General features: G+C 46.1%; 1 protein-coding gene across 1 annotated transcript in view; it reads right to left on the bottom strand.

Annotated features, from left to right (window-relative positions):
• LOC128450103 (raftlin) overlaps window positions 1–19,499 on the bottom strand; it is a 93,959-nt gene that overhangs the window by 71,563 nt on the left and 2,897 nt on the right. Inside the window, exon 2 of the mRNA XM_053433559.1 lies at window positions 8,863–9,048. Within this exon, the coding sequence (XP_053289534.1) occupies window positions 8,863–9,010 (148 nt within the window). The 5' untranslated portion in view covers window positions 9,011–9,048. The remainder of the gene's footprint in view (window positions 1–8,862; window positions 9,049–19,499) is intronic.

The raw sequence follows: 19,499 nt of genomic DNA, 5'->3' as shown, positions 1-19,499 counted from the left end.
GACAAGGTGATTGTACGTGAGCGATATCTCTGTCATAATTAACCACCCGCTGCGCCTCTGTGACACCTGCCTCGGTCTTTTGTGTGCGACTCTAACGACACACTGACAAAAGAGATGCGCGCCAATGGCTGCCTGGAAATGTTTCACAGTTTGGAAAAAGTTCAAGTCATTATGAGCGTGTGAAAACAAAAAGGCAGCAGCTGCAAACTGGTTTGGAAACCAGCACAGGTTTTTGACTTATTAGTGAGGGGGTATATGTAGAAGCTCATTTTCGGTGCGCTTGGTGCAAATTGAAGTGAAGTATGGAGATTGGATTTGGCAAGAAACAACAAATTTAGATGGATGTGGACAAATGTGTAAAATCCAAAAGTTCCAGACAGAGTCTGAAGAGAGGAGCTGCAGCTATGGACAGCACGATGATAGACAAATTAAAAGCATGACCCTAAATACAACTTTAATATGTTAAAATCACACCTCTGGCACATTTGCAAAGAACTGACCGTGTCTGTTTGAAACTCGCGGCAGGTGTCAGCGTCTGAAGTGTGTTGACACTCATCATCTCACAGTGTAAACTCTGTCTAACCAGGCTGCCATCAGCTTTAGTCACAGAGGAACAGGCGGTCGGGGGGGGGGGGGACAGTGAACTCCTGATTGTTTCTCTTCCGTGACGGCAGATTCCTCACGCCAAACAAATCACTCTCTGCATCTCACGTGGGCGTAAGTGCAATCAAAGTGTAACGTGCACACAAACTTGACCCCAATCAGCCACATAGTGGTAGTGCATGATGGGTTGGGGGGAAACACACGCGGGTTTGAAGTGTTTCCATTCCTGCTTGTCGACGGCTCGAGGCAGATTGTGAGTCCGTGCTCGTGAGGATGAAATTAAAGGTGAGCGAGGCCACTGGATGCACGGCCAGTGGAAGAATCACTCTGTGGAAAGATGCATCTCTCATCAGCCGAGTCGATTCAGCTTCCTGCTACAAACATTTGACCTGAACCTCCCCCCCCCCCTGTTTGTCAAAACGCAACAGCTGCGTGTTTCACTTATTGATGCTGTGAGTCCGGGAGGCCTCGCCGGAGAGTTGCTTTGGGAGGAAGGACGGTCGAGCGAGGGGTGGTGCAGGAGAACGAGCCCCGCGCCGCCTCTGCCAATTCGTTTCTAATGAGAGGAAACTTCAAATATGCTTTTGAAGAGCAAAGCCCCGCTTTCCAACTCCTAACACGTCCACTGAGGAGGATTCAAACGACTTCAGAGGGTTCAGGAGCCGCGCTGGGAGCTGCCTAATGGAGGTGGGAATAGCTCTGGCACTCGGAGGGAGACAAACACAACTGCTTGCAAAAGGACAGTTTGGATTTCTCTAAATTTGCTGGTCTCTGATCTGCGCATGAGATCCAACACTCGGGGAACCGGATCAGGTCGAAGTGTTGGAGAAGAAAAAACATAAATAGTTTAGCTGAAGAGGAGAATTCTTCTGTTTAGGATTTACTCACTGCATTTGACATTTAGCAGCTATTACAGAGATGTAGAGATGAAACCTAACGCCTCTGAAACACTGTTTTATTTAAACAAGTTGTTCTCTTCACTGAGGACTCTGACGTGCAAAGCTAATATTTAACATTAGCTTAGTTGTGTTGTCTCCAGTAATAATGGAAAAGGTGCTGAGCATGCACTTCACTTTATCTCACTGATTACAAAGCTGTCGAGGTTTTGGTGAATCTGAAGTAGCAACAATATATATCTTTAAGTTCTGCAAAGACATAAGAACAAAGTCTGTAAAGTTAACAAGGGGGGGGGGGGGGTGTCAACTACCCTGAAACCACTGCTCCTAAAGCTCCTGATTCGAAGGACATGGTTTTCACAGGACACGTCTATGACTTGATAACAAAGGAGAAGCAGCTTTCACTATACAGCTGACAAGTCACAGTTATTCACAGCGGTCACATTATTCTTCTTGTATGGAAACGCTGAGCGTGCACTTTGTAATTTGTCATTGTGCAAAATGCTCAGCAATCCGATTTTGATGATCGTTTGTTTCCAGTTGAGCTGAGAACATGATCTGACATCTCGAGCTCATGAAATCATTTCACAACCTCTGAGGGAAATGCCCAGTGTGCACCCCCCCCCCCCCCCTCCCCCCGACAAAAAGTCTCAAGACAAAAAAAAAATGCAGCAAACATCATATTTCCTTTTAGACACTTTCTACATCTCAACGTTTGTCTGCAAACTGACATCTGAGAAACCCAGCTCAGACAACAGGCTGTGACCGCCCCGCTCGGCAGGAAGTGAGGTCGGGGCTGAGGTCACTTCCTGCACATTCACACTTGTGCGGCCTCCCAGGCTTCGGTGGGCGAATGGCGGAACAATAGCTGCGATGGCGTGAAAGATCCTCGGCTTCTCTCCCCACACACAACTAAACACATTTGTTCCTCTCCGGAGGGGCCATCAGCGCCCGGCCAGAGGCAGACGGAGGTGTTTTGTTAAATTTAGATTGTTTGCTCCTCCGCTGTGGAGACCCTGATTGCATTTCAACACAATCAATACTGGCATATTGGATCTGAGTGAGAGGGCAATAAGAGCCAATAAGGCTTTGAGGGGGCGCTGAGGCGGATTGTGTGTCAGGCGGGCTGGAACACAGCGGAGGCCCCGGTGGAAGAGCCAACGAGCAGACAGGCTGGAAAAAGAAAAACGAAGCAGTGAACAAACACAAGATGAACCGACAACGAGGAAGATTTTAAAACACAAAAAGACTTCAGCTACACGTGTACCTTCACAAGACACACACACACACACTTCTATCTGTTCCCCCCTTCGTTTCCTCTCTCTTCAAAACACAACTCACTTACTTACTCATGTGATGACGCACGCAGGTTCTCCACCCACATGCAAAACGCACATCTCAAAAATAAAACCACCACAGAGCCTCAGGATGTGTTGTGTTGCCAAAGCAATGAGACGCATGATAACACTGTCGTTTATGAAACAAGAGCTGGAATCTCAGAAACATCTTTAGAGCTTCTCCTTTTCATTTTTCTTTTTTTTTTTTGGTTGCTTTTCTTCGAGTCCCGGCCTCTTGACCTCTCATCTCACACAGCCAGAGCTGAGGAACGTGAAACACTCTCACGGTGCCCAGGCCCGAGCGCCTGAATCAAATCATGAGGCGAATATTTTTCCGAGCGAGGGGAATTGCATTTGCTGCAACACCGTACAAACACACTCACACACAGACACACACACACACAGATACACACACACACAGACACACACACACACACAGACACACATACACACAGACACACACACACACTGGAGACCCAGTTCAGTTAACTGCAATAACAAAGCCTTCAGACACAGGAAATAGTCTGCACAGAATACGAAGCATTACAAGGAAAGCTAATCTTAAGCACACTGCTGAGCGAGAGGCAGGCGGGGGGGGGGGGGGGGAGGAGGAAGGAACCGAGCAGAAATCTGCGTTTCCTGTTGCCCAAAAAACTTTTGTCAGCAGATGCAGCCGTTTGAAGCCGAGCGAATGGCGCCTGCTGAGCCGCGGCTCCGTCTCACGACTAAACCGCTGCTCTGACATCTTCAGCTCGGCAAACGATGGCTCGGCATTTTGCTGCCTGAGCGGCTCCACACGGCTCGAGCAGCGCCCACTTAGCATGCCACTAACTGAGGATGGAGGCAGAAGCAAGAGGCGGCGACACCAGTCTGAATCTGTCCCGTCAGCCTGGACGCCGGCCGATGCATATTTCATGCACTTTTTCTAGAAGATTCCACATAATTTGGCAGTAATCGCAGTGAGGGCCAGCGACAGGCCCGTTCAGAGGGAGGTCCGGGAATATTAATTCTGTATTTTCCGATACACGATCGCCGCTTGGCCGTCTTCTGATTTCTCAGAGCATCAGAAGACACATTTCCATCTCAGTTCTCTGTGGCCGGCATCCCCCCGTCTCCAATCGTGTGTTTCGGGATATAATGGAAATATAATGTAAAAACCAGATGACCATGAATTCAGTCTTCAATGTCATTCTCCCCTTCAATAACCGCGATTCATTTCCACCTCCAGGAGCCAGGGGGGGGGGGGGATAAATCCAGGCTCCCCCGACATTCAAGGACTAATCTCCCCTCAGAAAGCCACTCCGGCGCGTGGCGTTCCCGCTGACCTCTCCTGCAGCTCAGTCTTATATCTGAGAGGAGCGGGGGGGGGCGGGGTGGGGGGGGTTGCTGCTCCTGCGTGTCACTCACCTGCTGCCACTACTACAGCTCATATTAACAAGGGGAATCGGGGCTCTGGGGGTTTTGCATATAAATGATGTGTCTCATTCCCGAGATGATATCAAGCGGTGTCTGGCCCTGTGTGCACGTACGTGTGTGTGTGTGTGTGTGTGTCTCTGTGTGTGTGTGTGTGTGTGTGTGCACCCATCATATCAGAGGGCGACAACTTTATATTTCCAGTATTTTCAACGTGCCTGCAGAGAAGATGAAATGCTTCTCCCTTTGTTTTTCAATTTTTTCATTCTCTCTTACCGTTTCACAATCACATTTTGGTAAAAACACGATTCGTGCCACACGTCCACGAGTCCGTTGTGCTCTTGTGTTTACAATTTTCCACACCATCTACCAGGGCAATGACGAAGGCGCCTTCTCGGCTCCCCCCCCCCCCCCCCCCCCCCCCCCCCGTGGGGTCATGATCTCAATATCGAACAGACTCGCCGTTTTTTAGTTCTATGTGCAGCTCTCTCAGGGCTGAACGAATAGTAGCAGAGTGACCACGAAGCGGATCCAGAATGATCCGGCAAAAACTCTGATATTTAGTGCGGGGGGGGAGGTGCAATGAAAGGTGTTATTTCTGCCTGGTAGCTGCAGGGCCGTCGGGGGTGCAGTTGGGTAGAGCTATGATCTCACACTGTAGCCGGAAATTATGACAAACATTATTCACAGAGCAAAGAGAAATCAACCAACACGAGGCCACAGTTCCTGAGAAGAGAGAGATGAAGAGGAAGCAGAAAACTCAGACTTCATTTTGTCCAAACGTGCTGCTGCAGAACACGTTCCTGACGCTTCCCTCATAATTATTTGATGAGAAAAGGAAGAAAGACAGTGATAATTAGAAATGAGTAAAAAAAAAAAAGCTATCTTGTTTTGAATATGCCAACGCAAATGTTCTTGTTGCTGCTCTCTGGCTTTTACCATCATTAAAACATGGTTGTTTTGTTGCTGTGGGTTGTGACACAGCAAAGTACTTTATGCAATCAGACCATATTACTACTTTCTTCATAATATTACAAAACATAACATGACTGTTTCAGCTGCAAAAGATACATAATCAAATGAAAACTTAGTCTCAACTGAGTCTCAAGTAAATTAGCTAACAATAAGGTCTGCCTTAGTGTTCTGGGAATCACAAGACTCAGACCGTTAGGTGACCTGAGACACAGAGACCACAAACAGTCACATGTGTCCTGGTAGGTTAACGTGAGATACTGCTAATACAAAAAGCTAAAACATAATGTAACAGTACCACAAACAGAGAAGGGTCATGTGATCACAATGAGAGGCTACATCTTATCTTAATAACCACGAACTTCAGGTCAAAGTAAAGCTGCAGGAAGAAGAAGATTGTTCTGGTTATTCTTTCAGAAGTTAATGAAGAAGAAGAAGATGGATGTAAACACTACAGATGTTCTTTAAAACGTCAACTTTAATAATGTTTAATGAGGAAGTAAATATATGCAGAATATATGCAATTGTTAATTTAGAGTCTCCAATTGAAGTAAATCTCCATTAGCCTCTGTCTTTGGACTGTGGGAGTAACCTGAGAAAAACCAGTGCAGACACAGGAGAACATGCAAACTCCAAACAAAAAGACATGCATCACATTTTTGCAATACTTTTCCTTTTCCCTAATCGGTCCGTCTCTATTAAACACTGAACCGGCGTCCTGATGAAAACCTCCAGAATATTTACCTCTCACTCACGTACCTGGTTCAAGGTAATTACACCTGTGAGCCACACGCTGACCCTTCAACATGAAAATCTGCTGATGCAGTGGAACCATTCAGCCACTGGGGCTGCACTGACACACTGGTTTCCCCAACTCGATGAGCTCTTAGGGAGAACACACGCACACACGCAGACACGCACACACACACACACAAACGCACACACTTACACTTTAAGATGAACAACACAGACTCATAGACTGAGGCGTACTGACAGTGACAGAGAGACAGAGCAAGAGAAAACTGATTACAGTAAGTACCAACCCCCAGCATAACACAACTTGAAGATAATAACGTGGCCGCAAGCCAAACACACACACACACACACACACACACACAGAGACACTAACACAGAGTTCAACAATAGGGAGGAACCTGTCCAACCCCCACATGTGCACCAGCAGCCCCCCCGGCCCCCCCCGGCCCCCCCGGCCCCCCCGGCCCCGCCCTCGTGTCAGGTCCCATACGAGGGCGGGTGGAACAGCCCGCCTGGCACCGCAGACACCCACGTTCCCCCGGCTCCTCCATCCATCCAGTCCAGTCAGCCTGACAAACTAATGGAGACTAATCAACTGTCAGGCTGAACACGCCGCACACTACATCTCCTAGGCTTCCCGTACCACCAACCCCCCCCCCCCCCCATCATTACAGCTATAACTGTCGAAGAGCTGAAGTAACAGAGCGATGGCTAAATATAGCAGCGCGGCTCCTCCCTGGCCTCCAGCACACAAACATATTCCCAGTGCACATTAATATCCCATTTGCTCACCTTCACCTTAACGACCTCCGTTATAAATGCAACCTTCATTCAGTCCTGGTTCTAAACATCATCTATGAACCAACTGTGAGGAGTCAGCGCTGAAACCAGGGACATTGAGGCAGACATCTTAAAAAGTCTGACTGTTGGCAGATGACGTGGTGCTTTTACTTTGTAAATCGATATGTTCGATGGCTGTTCCCGGAGCTCAGTGAGAGTTTACAGGCAGTGAGCACAATACTTCTGATTGTTGTAGCCGTCCTTTATGAATCGCAATCACATTACAATAGTGCAATAATGGAATTTACTGCTTTTTTTTAAAGATTTTAGTCTGCTTTCTTTTCGTATTGGATTCTGTTCTCTGTTTGATTTGGAGAGCCAGCTGCAGAAGGTCATGGGAGTGAAGTGATTCTCAAAGCTGAGGAAGAAGAGGAACTTTTATATAAAGTTACTTTTCCTTTTAAAAATAAACAGCAGCAGAAACATTGGTTGTTTTCAGGTTCAATTAAACACTTAAAGTGTATTTTCAAGGTAAACAACCTACTCTCTGTGCACATCCTGAGTTTAGATAGAGCTCATCTCGATTTTCATCATCTAACAGCGTAAAGAAGTTGTTATCACTGACAGCAGCTTAGTTGATAAAGTACAAACAAGTTATCTCATTTAATCTAAACTCAGCATTCTTAGTTCTACCTTGTCCCAAATGGATGTGACCTTTTCTTGTCCTCCTGGGACCTAATCCATCCTGATCTAACAAAGCCTGATCTAATATGTGACTCTAATCTCCACTTTACCCACAGTAGAAACTATTCTAATCTTTCAACTTCAAACTGTCTGTTACAAAAGCACAAAAGCACAAACAGACATGCAGACTCACACACTCCCACACGTTCACACACACACACACACACACACATACTCAGACACAAAGAAGCCCCGGAGTCGTTAGCTGAGGTCTCGGCATCTCAGGAAGCGACGCCCACCTTCCATCTCGTAAACACCTCAGACGGAGGAGAGGAAAGAGAGGAGGGGCTTCTACCGGCCTTTTCTCTCTCTCTCTCTGTGTGTGTGTGTCTGTGTGTGTGTGTGCGTGTGTGAGTGTGTTTGTGTGCGTCGGTGGAGGGACGCTATTTTTGCAAAGGAAACTGATTCATCTCCATACTTCCATGCACAGCCCAGGCAGCCGCAGATTGTGTTTGGCTGACAGTAACGTCTTCACAGTGAACGTGTTTGCTGTTCAGAGCTCGGTTCAGAACCGCGACACTGAACAGAACCGCCCCTCCGCCCCGGCAGGCCCACCCTTCACTTTGTTTGCATCCTCCGCTCGCAGACCCGGTCCCCCATACATAATTGATGGGCACCAGCAGGATATTTGGCTTCGAGAGGGCTGCACAAATTCCACATCATTAGCACAATGTGAAAGTATTACTGACTAATTGTCAGAGACGAAAATTACAATGACTGCAGCCAGACGGGGAGCGGGCGCTAATTAACACTCCATCATCACAAGAAAAGTCCTGATGAAAATTACAGGGAGTGCTATTATTCAGTAAACATGAGTGATGGATTTTTCTGCATGGATGTTTCTTCTGCTCGGGATATGCAGGTGTAATGGCCTTTTCAGTGTGGGAGCAGACAGATTGATCACGGGGGGGGGGGGGGGGGGGGGGGGGACGTTATTCTGTGAAATATATAGGACAGGCAGCGGAGAGCAGATTGCTGCGCCGCTCGGGCTGCTTGCAAACTTGTGATTCACATTCGCTGCCTTATCATGATGCAGCAAAAAACGGCAAAAGCCCTGAGGTGTTCATATAATTTAAACTGTGCATGTGGAAGGGGGCGATAATTTAGACTTTTTTTTACAACCCCCACAGCACAAAATGACTGTAATATATCTGCAGGAGGCGGCTGTGGGGATTATTGATCAATAGCAACAATCGCTCGGCGGACACGTCTGGCTCGGGGTTGGTGGAGGAAAATTTATAGATGGAGACAGGGCTCTGTTTTTCTTCTTGCAGGCGCGACACTAAAAAACAATGAAAGTCACAGATCTTTTTTGTTTTCTCGGTAGCGGCTCTCTGACGCAGATCGGAGGAGACCCTTACCGTCTTTGCCGATGAGGAAGTCCAGGTAGCGGTAGGTGTAGGCCACGCCCACCTTGGTCTCCACCTGCGGCCTCTTCAGGGTGGAGTAGATCTTCCCCGGACTGTTCTCCTCCGACGTCGGCTTCATCTTGCGTAGCCCGCAGCCCATGGCTCCACGGGGTGTGAGAGTCGCTCTGAGCACAGACCCTGAGAGAAAGACAGAGGCTCATGGTCACTCGTGGGTCTCTGAGTCGTGCAAGTTTCGGCTCTTTGCATTTCTGCTGCAAATTTCAAAAATGTTACTCTACAGTGAAATTTACAGTCGGAAAATGGGCAAAAACCACATAAATGAATGTAAAGTTACTACAAGTGAGTATAAGGCACAAATGTACATATCGTATATAGTGATTCACACTTATCAGTATTACAAAAATATACCTAGGTGGAAGTATTCGTTATACAGAAAGGCCACAGAATAATAATTATTATGTACATTAATGAAAAAATGGTAGTTATGCATTAACGCATTATATAATGCATCATATTTTAGAACCTGACAACATGTAGATGAATCTGTAGAGACTATGAACACGTGTTTGTGTTTGGCTCTTAATCGTGTTGGAGTAAAAGTATCAAGTATCAATTTTCAAGTACAAACAACTCTAAAACTCTACATTAGTACTGCGCTTAAGTAAATGTAGTATTCACTTCCCCCGATGGGTTTTACTGATGGAGGATCACATTACGGCTCTGTGACAAACTGCATGTACACACACACACACACACACACACACACACAGGAAAGCTCACACTCACACTCGGATAACCATGATTCCTCTGGGATTTCAGAAGGGAAAACCAATAAAGAAGAACAAGCTCGATGGGCGTCTGTAAATATATAAATCAACACGACTAAATGATCTTGATTTTTCACGGGCTCCCTCCGCCTCATTCTAAGAGAGACCAAATTAATGAAGACAACCGTGGAGGAAGAGTCTGCGGCTGCATCTGGAAGCAGGTGACATCCTATTGTGTCCCGGTGATTAAATTCATGGACGGAGAGATGGACGGCTGGATGGACGGACAGTTGGATGGATGTATTAATGGCAGCGGAGGTGTCCCCCCCCCCTCCCCCTTCCAGTATTATAATATAATAGAGAGGAGCCCTCTTCATTATACTCCCTTCTAATTACGGAACATGGCGGGGCCTTGGCCGGATAGAGCGGATTTGAGCCAGCTGTCGCTTCAGAGACGACAGGACAGGAAGTGAGGCGGGGCGGGGGGGGGGGGGGGGGGTGGAGGAAACGAGCAGTCGGGCTCCAACATTAATGAGGTGAACGGCAAGAATGGAAAAGGTGAGAATCAATCAAGGGAGAAAGAGGAAATGGGGACGGCCAGGTTGGAGATTGTACCTCGGAAAAAGAAGGGGGGTGAGGATGTGTGCGTGTGGGGGGGAGGGGGGGGGGGGGGTAATGCATGGCAAGTAGAGACTGGAAAGAAAGGGAGCGTGCAATTAGAGTCCTTTGAATGGAGGAGGGTGATCAACATGCGAGGAGGGAGAAGGGAGAGGGAGATGAAACAGGAGATTCATTACGGTTGTCATGAAAGACAGAATTTTCCAGGGGCCCTAACATGAATGGCTTTGTTTGGCTCGTGGATATCAACACGCTGCACAATCATATCTCTACAGGCCTCGGATCAGCCCGGGGAAATGAAGAGCCCCCCCCCCCCCCCCCGCCGCAAGACAAACGTGTCCAACGCTTCTAAACGGTTCGTGTGTCGAGGAGTTTTGTGTCTTTGCGTCTCTGCTCGTGCAAAACAGGACTGATGTCTTGCTTTGGTTTTCAAGAATAAAGGAAGCCTTACAGCAGATCTGCAGAACCCCCCCCCCCCCCCCCACCCCCCCCCTTAAATTGTCACTCAGGACTGCGGTTCCCCCGAGCAGCCTCCAAAAAATGTCTCCGACATCAAAGGAAACCGGGTTAAGAATTTTTCCAAGTCTTTGATTTTTCCACTGTTGCCTACAGTTACTTGTAAATAGCTTTTTTTTATCTTTTCTGTGCCGACCCTGCGGAGAGGAGGAACAACAAGGGGGAAGGCGAGGCTCTGTCATGTAGTCTGCGAGAGACGGGGAAGACGCAATCAGAACAATGGGTTCAGGGGATGGGGGGGGTTCGAGGGGAAGGGTGTGGAAGCAAAACAAATGGAGGGGCTTGTATTTGCATAGCTCCTTGAGACCTGAGAGGAGGCGAGGGGGAAGCGAAGTATTTTTAGAGCCGAACTGACAGAAAAGTGAGATGTTTGTGATTCTGAGTCTCTGCTTCTCGCCTCAACCTCCGTCCTCGGAGGACGCGAGCTCCGGGCAGCCCCCCCGCCCCCCAGCCCCCCCGCCCCCCAGCCCCTCCCCTCAGCCAGAGTTCTGTCTGTGATTGACAAGTTGGGAGTCGGGGCGGCTTGACGGCGTAGACAGACGCTGAGCAGCTACGGGGGAACAAACAGGAAGAGGTCCATTGATTTCCCTTTTGCTGAATTAGCAACGATCCTCTTGCCATTCTGTTCTATCTTTTGTCTCGCGCTAATGGAATTTGAGGTTTTATTCGATAAGAGGTTTTATTCGATAAGATTTCCTCCTCATAAGCCGGAATTGATGTTGGGATGCTTTGTTGGAGCCGCTGTGCACTCAGCTCCGGCCCTTGTGCCCAAAACATCCCACAGCACTTTGTATTGAGCTGAACGTGAGAGACAGCGTGAGAGAGGTTCTTGTCTTTCACGTGCGTCGCTCAACAACAGTTTGTCAGTCCGAGGTTCTCTGTGCTCACATTGATCGCTGGAGTCATTGCCTGTTGCTCCTCCGGGGACTAAGCACATTAATGAAGCTCTGATAATTGATTTTCAGGGTCACTCTGGACAGAAGAACTCTACTGGAAAGATAAAATAGCAAGAGGGTCTTCAGATGAAGCGTCTAAAACCAACTTATACCTTTCATCAAGGGATGTGGGGGGGTTGTGCTTCTGTTGCGCCTGCAAAACAAAGCAGCCAAATTGACTTGTCCAATTAGTAGAGAGACTCAAGGACTAAACTAACTTAACTACAGAAACTAAGCTAAGTGGATTTCCAGCAGCGTCAACCCCTCTCAGAAAACTTGGGGGCAACAAACCGCAAAGTTCCACAAATGGCTCCAGGAGATTTGTTTGCCAAAGCATCAAAAAACTTCTGAAAATGGACTTTACAGCTCAATTGTTAAAAAATCTCATGAATTATCACATTATTTTGACATCTGCACACTAATCACATGCATTCACATGTAATCTGATGGGTTTCACATGAGTATTTACAAGGGCTTCACTGGTTTTACCACCAAAATGTTATAAAACCACATGTTTCCCATGCATTGCTCAGGTGAAGTTCATGTGGTTTGTCTGTGAGGGTTGTGGGGGGGTAATAAACAGTCGGATGACCTCTGGTGAGCTCACTACATGTGTCCATCTCTGTCTGTCACGACCGAACCAGCACATCTCAACAAACGTCCACCACGACACCATCACTCTCCCTTGAAAATGAGGAACTGTCCTTATATAAGATTCTACATCTGAGTGGCCCCTCATGAAGCTGTCATGGCTGTTGTGTTAGAAAACAGTTGTTCAGCTCCATTAATAAACAAGAGCTGTTTTTCTGGGATATAAAAATAATTCAAGTCCAATATTCACTCCTCATGATGTCTCCGGACATGACTCACTCACTCAGCTTGTAGAATCCAGTGAATCCAACATGTTGTCATTAAAACCTAACAGATGAGAGGGTCGAGGCTGTTTTGATCAAATATCAGATTCATCATCTTGTGGACGGAGCAAATCATTCGAGTTTTAAAACCAAAGCACTGAGCTCAAAGACACTAAAAACACTTGGGTGATGAATCCGTGTACATGCTTCACATTGTACATCAAATAATAATAATGACTAGTGCAGCTTTTAATTGTGCTGTATCTCTAATTAGAAATTAGGAGGTTCTGCTTGGGCCTCCTCCAGTCGCACATGGAGCCTCAGCCAGTAGAAGATCACACACAAGGCAGATTGCGCCTCCAGACATCACAGGATGGAGAGCGAGCAGCGACCGGGATGCACGGCTCTCCTTAATGCAGTCTGACGGAGATCTCCACCATAACACAAGACCGTGTTACAAGGCTTTGATAGCAGCGCTGCGGAGATCAAACCCAGCAGCATGGGAAGCTTCCGAGTGGATTAATGGAGGAAGACATTAATTAGGACACTGTGTTCTTGTGTTCTTCTCCGTGTAGTCTCCCCTTTGAGCCGGCTCTCCTCCTCTCTCTGGCTTTATCTCCTGCGCCCTCTTCGCCTTCTTTCCCCGACTTTTGATCTTTTTAATCTGACAAGTGAAGTGAAGCGCTGGTCCTGCATCATCCATGCTTTACTGGGAGGGGTAGAGTCGAGGGCCGAGGCAAAGTGGTTTAGAGAGACGAGGGAACGAGACAACAACAGCGGCTCCTCCTGTGGTCGAGTCGTCTGGAGAACAATATCTGAATTGGTTCTTTATCAAGTCCAGAAGCACAGTTGACAAAAGCCTGATATCCTGAAGCAAAACAAAGGGAAGGAGTCACAGAGGGTCAGGAGCAAGAAGGTCCTCGGTTTGAATCCCAGGTCCCACTGGCTCCTTTCTGTGTTGAGTTTGCATGTTCTCCCAATACAGAACTGGGAAAGGGTTCGATTGGAAACTCTGAATTGACCATCGATGAGAATGTGAGTATGAATGGTTGTTTGTCTCTATGGCCACAACCAGGAATGTTGCCATAAATATATAATATAAAATAAATCTAACTTGACTTGTTTCCTACCAGCTATAGTCATTGGTTTCATGTTTGCTGGGAGTTGATCTTTCACCACAACGATTCTTTCACATCTGTAATTTGGTTCCTTTGTCCCCAACTGAGCAAAAAAAAAACAAGCGGTAGTTTTGTTTTCATTGTTACAAATTAAGCTTTTTAAAGCAACATTTTCAAACTAATAGCTGTAAACATGAGGTCACTACATGGACGCACATGGGGAAAGGAAACTTTTTTATTTGTTGACTAAATGAATCTCATCTGAAAATGAGCAGTGCAAGAAGAGTCTGGACCTCATACATTGTATTTTGTAGAAATGGAGAAAAATAACTTGTTCTTGATGCACATTTATTCATGAGGAAAGCTCCTGTGTGGTTTCACTCGCTATTTGGGAAACTGCTAAAATAGGCAAGTAGGACACACGCTCAGCTCACTCCTGGTTTGAATCATTTGTACTTTGTGATGTGTGAGGGAAAATCCCCACACTCATGTGCTGACACACGTGTTTCCTTTGTTACAGAATTACCTATGGCACAAAAAAATTGGCTCAAAACTGCTTATGGCCTGCAGATCAGGAACAATTCAGCAAATTTGATTCAGACACTGTTCAGCAGATGAAGTCAAACACAACCTTGGATCCTGTGATTGGTCGGCTGTTGTCTTTCACCCCCCCAAGAGAATCCCACCTGAAACCAGAGCAAACCGTCGCTCACAGACAGTTTCCCAGTCGGCGCCGGAGTTCAACCGCCAGCCTGCACATCATCTGAATGGAAACTCGCCGGCGTGTGAGGGAATCGTTGTCAGACCTTGACCACAGAGTTGTTTTCCCTTCTCTTACAAACAACCTTTATTTTGAAGGAGAGGTCACAGGACACACAACCCATGTGTGTCTAATCGGCAACAGCCTCAAATCGTCCGATCGTCCTTCACTGACTCGCTGAGCGTCGGTCTGTGCTGCTGCAGGTGAGAGTGTCAGTGAGTGTTGGACAATGTTAACACACTTCAGCTGGAAATCCCCTACTACTCCCTTGCTTCCTTCCTTCCTAACTTCCTTCCTTTCCTGATCACCTTGAATCCTCGGGTTCAGTCGGACTGGAAAAACTGTTTCCACAAAACTTGGTAGCAGGAGGAAATTCAGGCCGAGACAGAACCGATTAAAAAAATGACCATGGATCTTAAAAAAGAAGGAGCTGATCAATGAATCACTTTTTTAACATTGTGAGATATATTTTTTTATGATACTTTCACAGATTTGGAATAATTCATGGGTCTTAATGAATTTAATCAGGCATATTTAGAGGATGAGTGTGTGTGATGTGGTGCAGCTTGATTGAATTCCAGGAGAATGTTGGGCCTTGGTGGAAATATGCACTTTACTAAACCGTAGTTTCCACCGCCAAGGATTTTATGTTTACGTCTGTATTTGTTTGTTTGTTATTTAGCAGGATTACGCAAAAAAAAACTACTAGACGGATTTTCCATGAAACTAATTGGAAGGATATCCAATATGTTCTCCACATCTTTAACATGGTGTTTCACAACATTTTAGTTTATTTCTTAGAGAATAATTAATGGATTTTGTGAAAAATAAGGCAAATTTGGAGCGGATCCAAATAAAAATCCGGATCAGGTTAATTTAAACGTCTCTTCTTGTAGAAGCTGTTATATAATCAAAACCTTTTATTTACCTGCCTACACATCACGACAACAGACACACAAAGCTCAATCCGCATGCCTGCAGCAAACATAATCTTCTTTGGGAATAATTTGTTGAAGGAAACATGATTCTCCGACCACAACAAGCACACAAACAGACGGAGAAGAAGTGGTTTGTGCCGCACGAGGGCCGTGACGCTCTTATATTTATTTTCTCCATGAAACTGGGTCACAGTTGGAATTCATTTGAACTGTTGTGAAACTGAGCTGTGTCCTCCGCAGCGGCACAAGCTTCAAACTTTGCAGAGCCTCCATGTAAGTGTGTGAGGGGTTGAAACTCTTGTTCTACTGCCCGTGATAACGGAAACTATGTCCTGTACTGAGGCGAGTTCAGCCTGTCGCCGGCTGATTGAGGCAAATCGAGACTCCAATCCAGAACAATGCCACCGTTGTTGTTTTTTTCTGACTTCTGTTAAATACAAAGATTTAATTTTCTATCTTTCGTCCTTTGATGCTCAACAATTTAATGTTACATCCATTAGACTGGCGGCATGAACAGGCAATTGTTTTTGGGGGGAGCTTAAGCTGAAAGGGGAGTTTTGTTGGATCTGGCCGGGAATGAAGAGTCTAAGTGACGCCGGACATTTTTGGATTCTTTTCTCATAAACCCTAAAGCGCTGTGGTTAAAAGGTCACGGCTCCACCGATGAGGCGAGTCCACGGGCGAGGCGAGAGGTCGTGTTTAGTTCAAACATGTTTGTAATAACAGCGGGACGGAGAGGACTAAACAGGAGACGCTTTGAGACGCCAGAGATTACAGCTCAGACGCTGGGAAACAAACTCAAGAGGGGAAATTTGGTGGGTTTTAAGGATAAGGGACAAAACCAAGGATCCATGCTACCGTGATGGGTTTTCTTCTGGGCTCAGACAGTTATCATGCTTTACGGTCCACGACACTTTATGTAAATCAAATAAAAGTTGAAACAAGGGTTTCCTCCTTTTGGCACTAGGTGGTGCTATCACTATCACTACACACAGTACACACTTACACACCACTGACATTAAAGCAAAGTGACAACAAGGAATTCTCTGCTTAATGAATTCTTTAAAATGTTCTTTCAAACCTGGGTGGAGTTAAATAGTGAGTCACAAACAAGTGTTGTTCTTTCAGCTTAACCCCTTGATACACAACATGGGTCAAAAGTGACCTGGTTCAGTTCTTATTTCATAATGCCCTATTCTCACTATGTTAAAGAAACACTCCTCCATCCGCCCATTTATTCTATTTCTATCCTATAAATTTTGAGTAGTTTTGGATTTGTAATCCTTCCAACTAACAAACAAATACGGTTAAAAACACAACCTCTTTAGTGTAGAGCTGTGTGTGTGTGTGTGTCAACATTGTGTTAATTTTCGATATTACCAAACAGGATGTGTTTCTGTGGCTTAGATAAGAGAAGTTGTAGAAGTAAGTGAAACAGAGACGTGGAAATTATCACTTCAGAAGGTACCAAACAAATATGCACTGTGCTGTGAACCCGTACAGCATAACACAAATATGTCTACATTGAGAAAGCTGCAGTAAAAAGCTTTCAAATATGAGATTATATTGTATTTTTAATGCAACAGCATGATGCATAACTGTGGGTGGAAAAAAAGAATGGAAGATGAGAGGTGGTGGAGAGAGAATGGACGTGTGGATAATAGTGTCTGTGTGACAGTCTCCTCGGTTTCAAGGCCCCGGGTGGCTCCACCGCTCAGGACGACCTCGGCCCAACTCGTCTCCATGCAGTCTCAAGGTCCACGTACAGTCCGTCTACACACACACACACACACACACACTAACACACTAACACACTACCACACACACGGAGGGGGCGATTGCCATGGGAACCAACCCCTCTATGACTATTCCCATCTCAGGAGAATAATAGGCACCAATCTCTCTTTCATTGTCAGTTTTCCTCTTTCTCCCTCTTCTATAAGCCACCCCATCCTACCCCCCTCCCCCCCCCTTCCATCTTCCTCTTTCCTGTCCTCCTCCTCCTCCTCCTCCTCAATGAGCAGGAGCAAACATCCATGTCCTCCTCCTATTCCCCCCTCCTCTCTCCTCTGCATGTCTTTGACAGTCATGAGTTTGATTTGTTCTGCATAATCTATCCATGCTGGGATTTGTACAGCTCTCGAAAGTGAAAAAGCAAAACATTATCTCAGCCCCGACCTGAGCAAACAGTGTGTTGGTTTGTTTTTCAAGCTGCAGCCACAGAAGCTACGTCAAGGGGGGGGGGGGGGGTGTCACTATAGGATCGGAGGAGAGATAAATACTCGGTTAAAAATAGAAAGTTCTCCGTCGGCCCCCTCTTGAAAAACGTGGGGGGGGGGGTTTGAGGAGATTTCCCAGGAGCGACTCGCTGCTTCTCTGTGAACCTGCTCCAAGCGGGTCATATTTTATTAAAGCCTGCACAAGCCAACTTCTCGGCTTTTCAGAAACCCTATCGACGTGTCTATGTTGAACATTACCTGATCAATACTGCTGCTGGGTTTTCTTTTGGACCACCTATTACACCAGGAGTCAATCTGCCTTATAGAAATATCAAGGAGGAAGGGTGGTGGGGGGGGGGGGGGGGGGGGGGGGGGGGGGGTTGTTGTTCTTTTCCTTTGCCTCGAGGCAAATCTACGAAACCACCGGGTGAATATTGTGCTCCTGTGTTTTCGGTCTCGACCGGGAGATTCATCCTGACGTGACGTTTTCAGGTCGAGGGCAAAGCGAAGGCCTCGAAGAAAAACGTGTTCCCTCAGAAGCACGATCGGTGTCACTGTGCAGAGCGAGAGAGAGAAACTAATCTCAACCGGAGATCCTGCAACCAAAGCGTTTCTAAAGGGGGAAATATGTGCATCAGAGGCTGCACACCCCCGACAGGAGAACTGCAAAACTCTCATTCAGACGTTTATACGGAATTCTAGATGACTGTATTTTCTGTATTATCTCCTAGAGGCTCCCTTACAGCATCTGGTTTAGGATCCTAATCCTTCCAAATAGATGTGTACGTCCCAAATGGAGCTTGTGTTCCGGTTTCCTCTCTTGCATCACATCCGAGAAATGAGCGTGGAATAAAATGAAGGCGGTTTAAAAATAACCACCTTTCAATTCGATGTAGCCTCAATTGACTGAATATAAAAGCGACATTTTTGTTTGTGTGCGTGTGTCGGCCGGGTGTGTTTGTCTATACATACCGAGCGGAGAGGAGCACACATTATGGTTTACACTAGCCAACGCTTGCCAATTACCTTAATCAAATTTCACACGACACACGGGGGATTGACTGTGCCCCGGATCAGATAGCAAACACAAGTTGATTAAAATACATGTTTGCTAAAAGAGTTGGAGCGGCAGAAAAATCAACACAAGGCTCAGGAGGAATAAACAACAACACACAAACTCACGGCTGAAAGAAAGAATTCAGAAAGTAAATCAGCAACAATCCATAAAAAACTCACAATCCCAGCAGCAGTTATAATATCAGACGAGTGTATGTGAGAGTCTCTGAATGATCTTCCTGGTATTTAGCCGTGCAGACACTTTCGGTTTCATGTGGATGAACGTTGAGACGTGTTCACTCCACTGCTACAGAGTCGTTAATAAAAGGTCATAGATCTGCAGGTCTGAATGTTAGTCGCTCATCAATAAAGGTTAATGGATGTAGCTCTCTGAAGAACCATCACTTCTGCATATCAAATGTTAATAAAAGTAATTAATTAAGAGTCCTGAGGTTTCTTCACTTTCTAATAAGCCGTTGGCCAAAGGTTGATAAGTTATTTGCAACTCTGAATGTCAATAAATCATAGATAAGAGGTAGAGATCCATCGAGTCTGACGTTAATACAACACTTGGCCTGCGTTGTAAAATGTATTACTAATATCCATAAAGGTTTTGTAGTTTTCCTTCCTCAAATGACGACAAAAGGATGAAACTCAGGATTTTATAGAAGCCAAATTAAGTGGGAATCTTTTCAGTCTCAGTCTTTTATGATATAACATTTTTTCTCTGTGTCATTGTCCCTCTGTTGCCGCTCTGGAAATAAACTCTGCCAAAACCCAGATGAACCCTGATTGGTCAGAACGCTGAGGCCTCATATATTCAGCAGAGCTTCACTAAACAGGGAAT

Source organism: Pleuronectes platessa, chromosome 10, assembly GCF_947347685.1.
Source record: "Pleuronectes platessa chromosome 10, fPlePla1.1, whole genome shotgun sequence".
In the NCBI taxonomy this organism is placed as follows: Eukaryota; Metazoa; Chordata; class Actinopteri; order Pleuronectiformes; family Pleuronectidae; genus Pleuronectes; species Pleuronectes platessa.
Note: the sequence above shows the minus strand (reverse complement) of the source record. Positions and strands in the feature narration are given on the sequence as shown.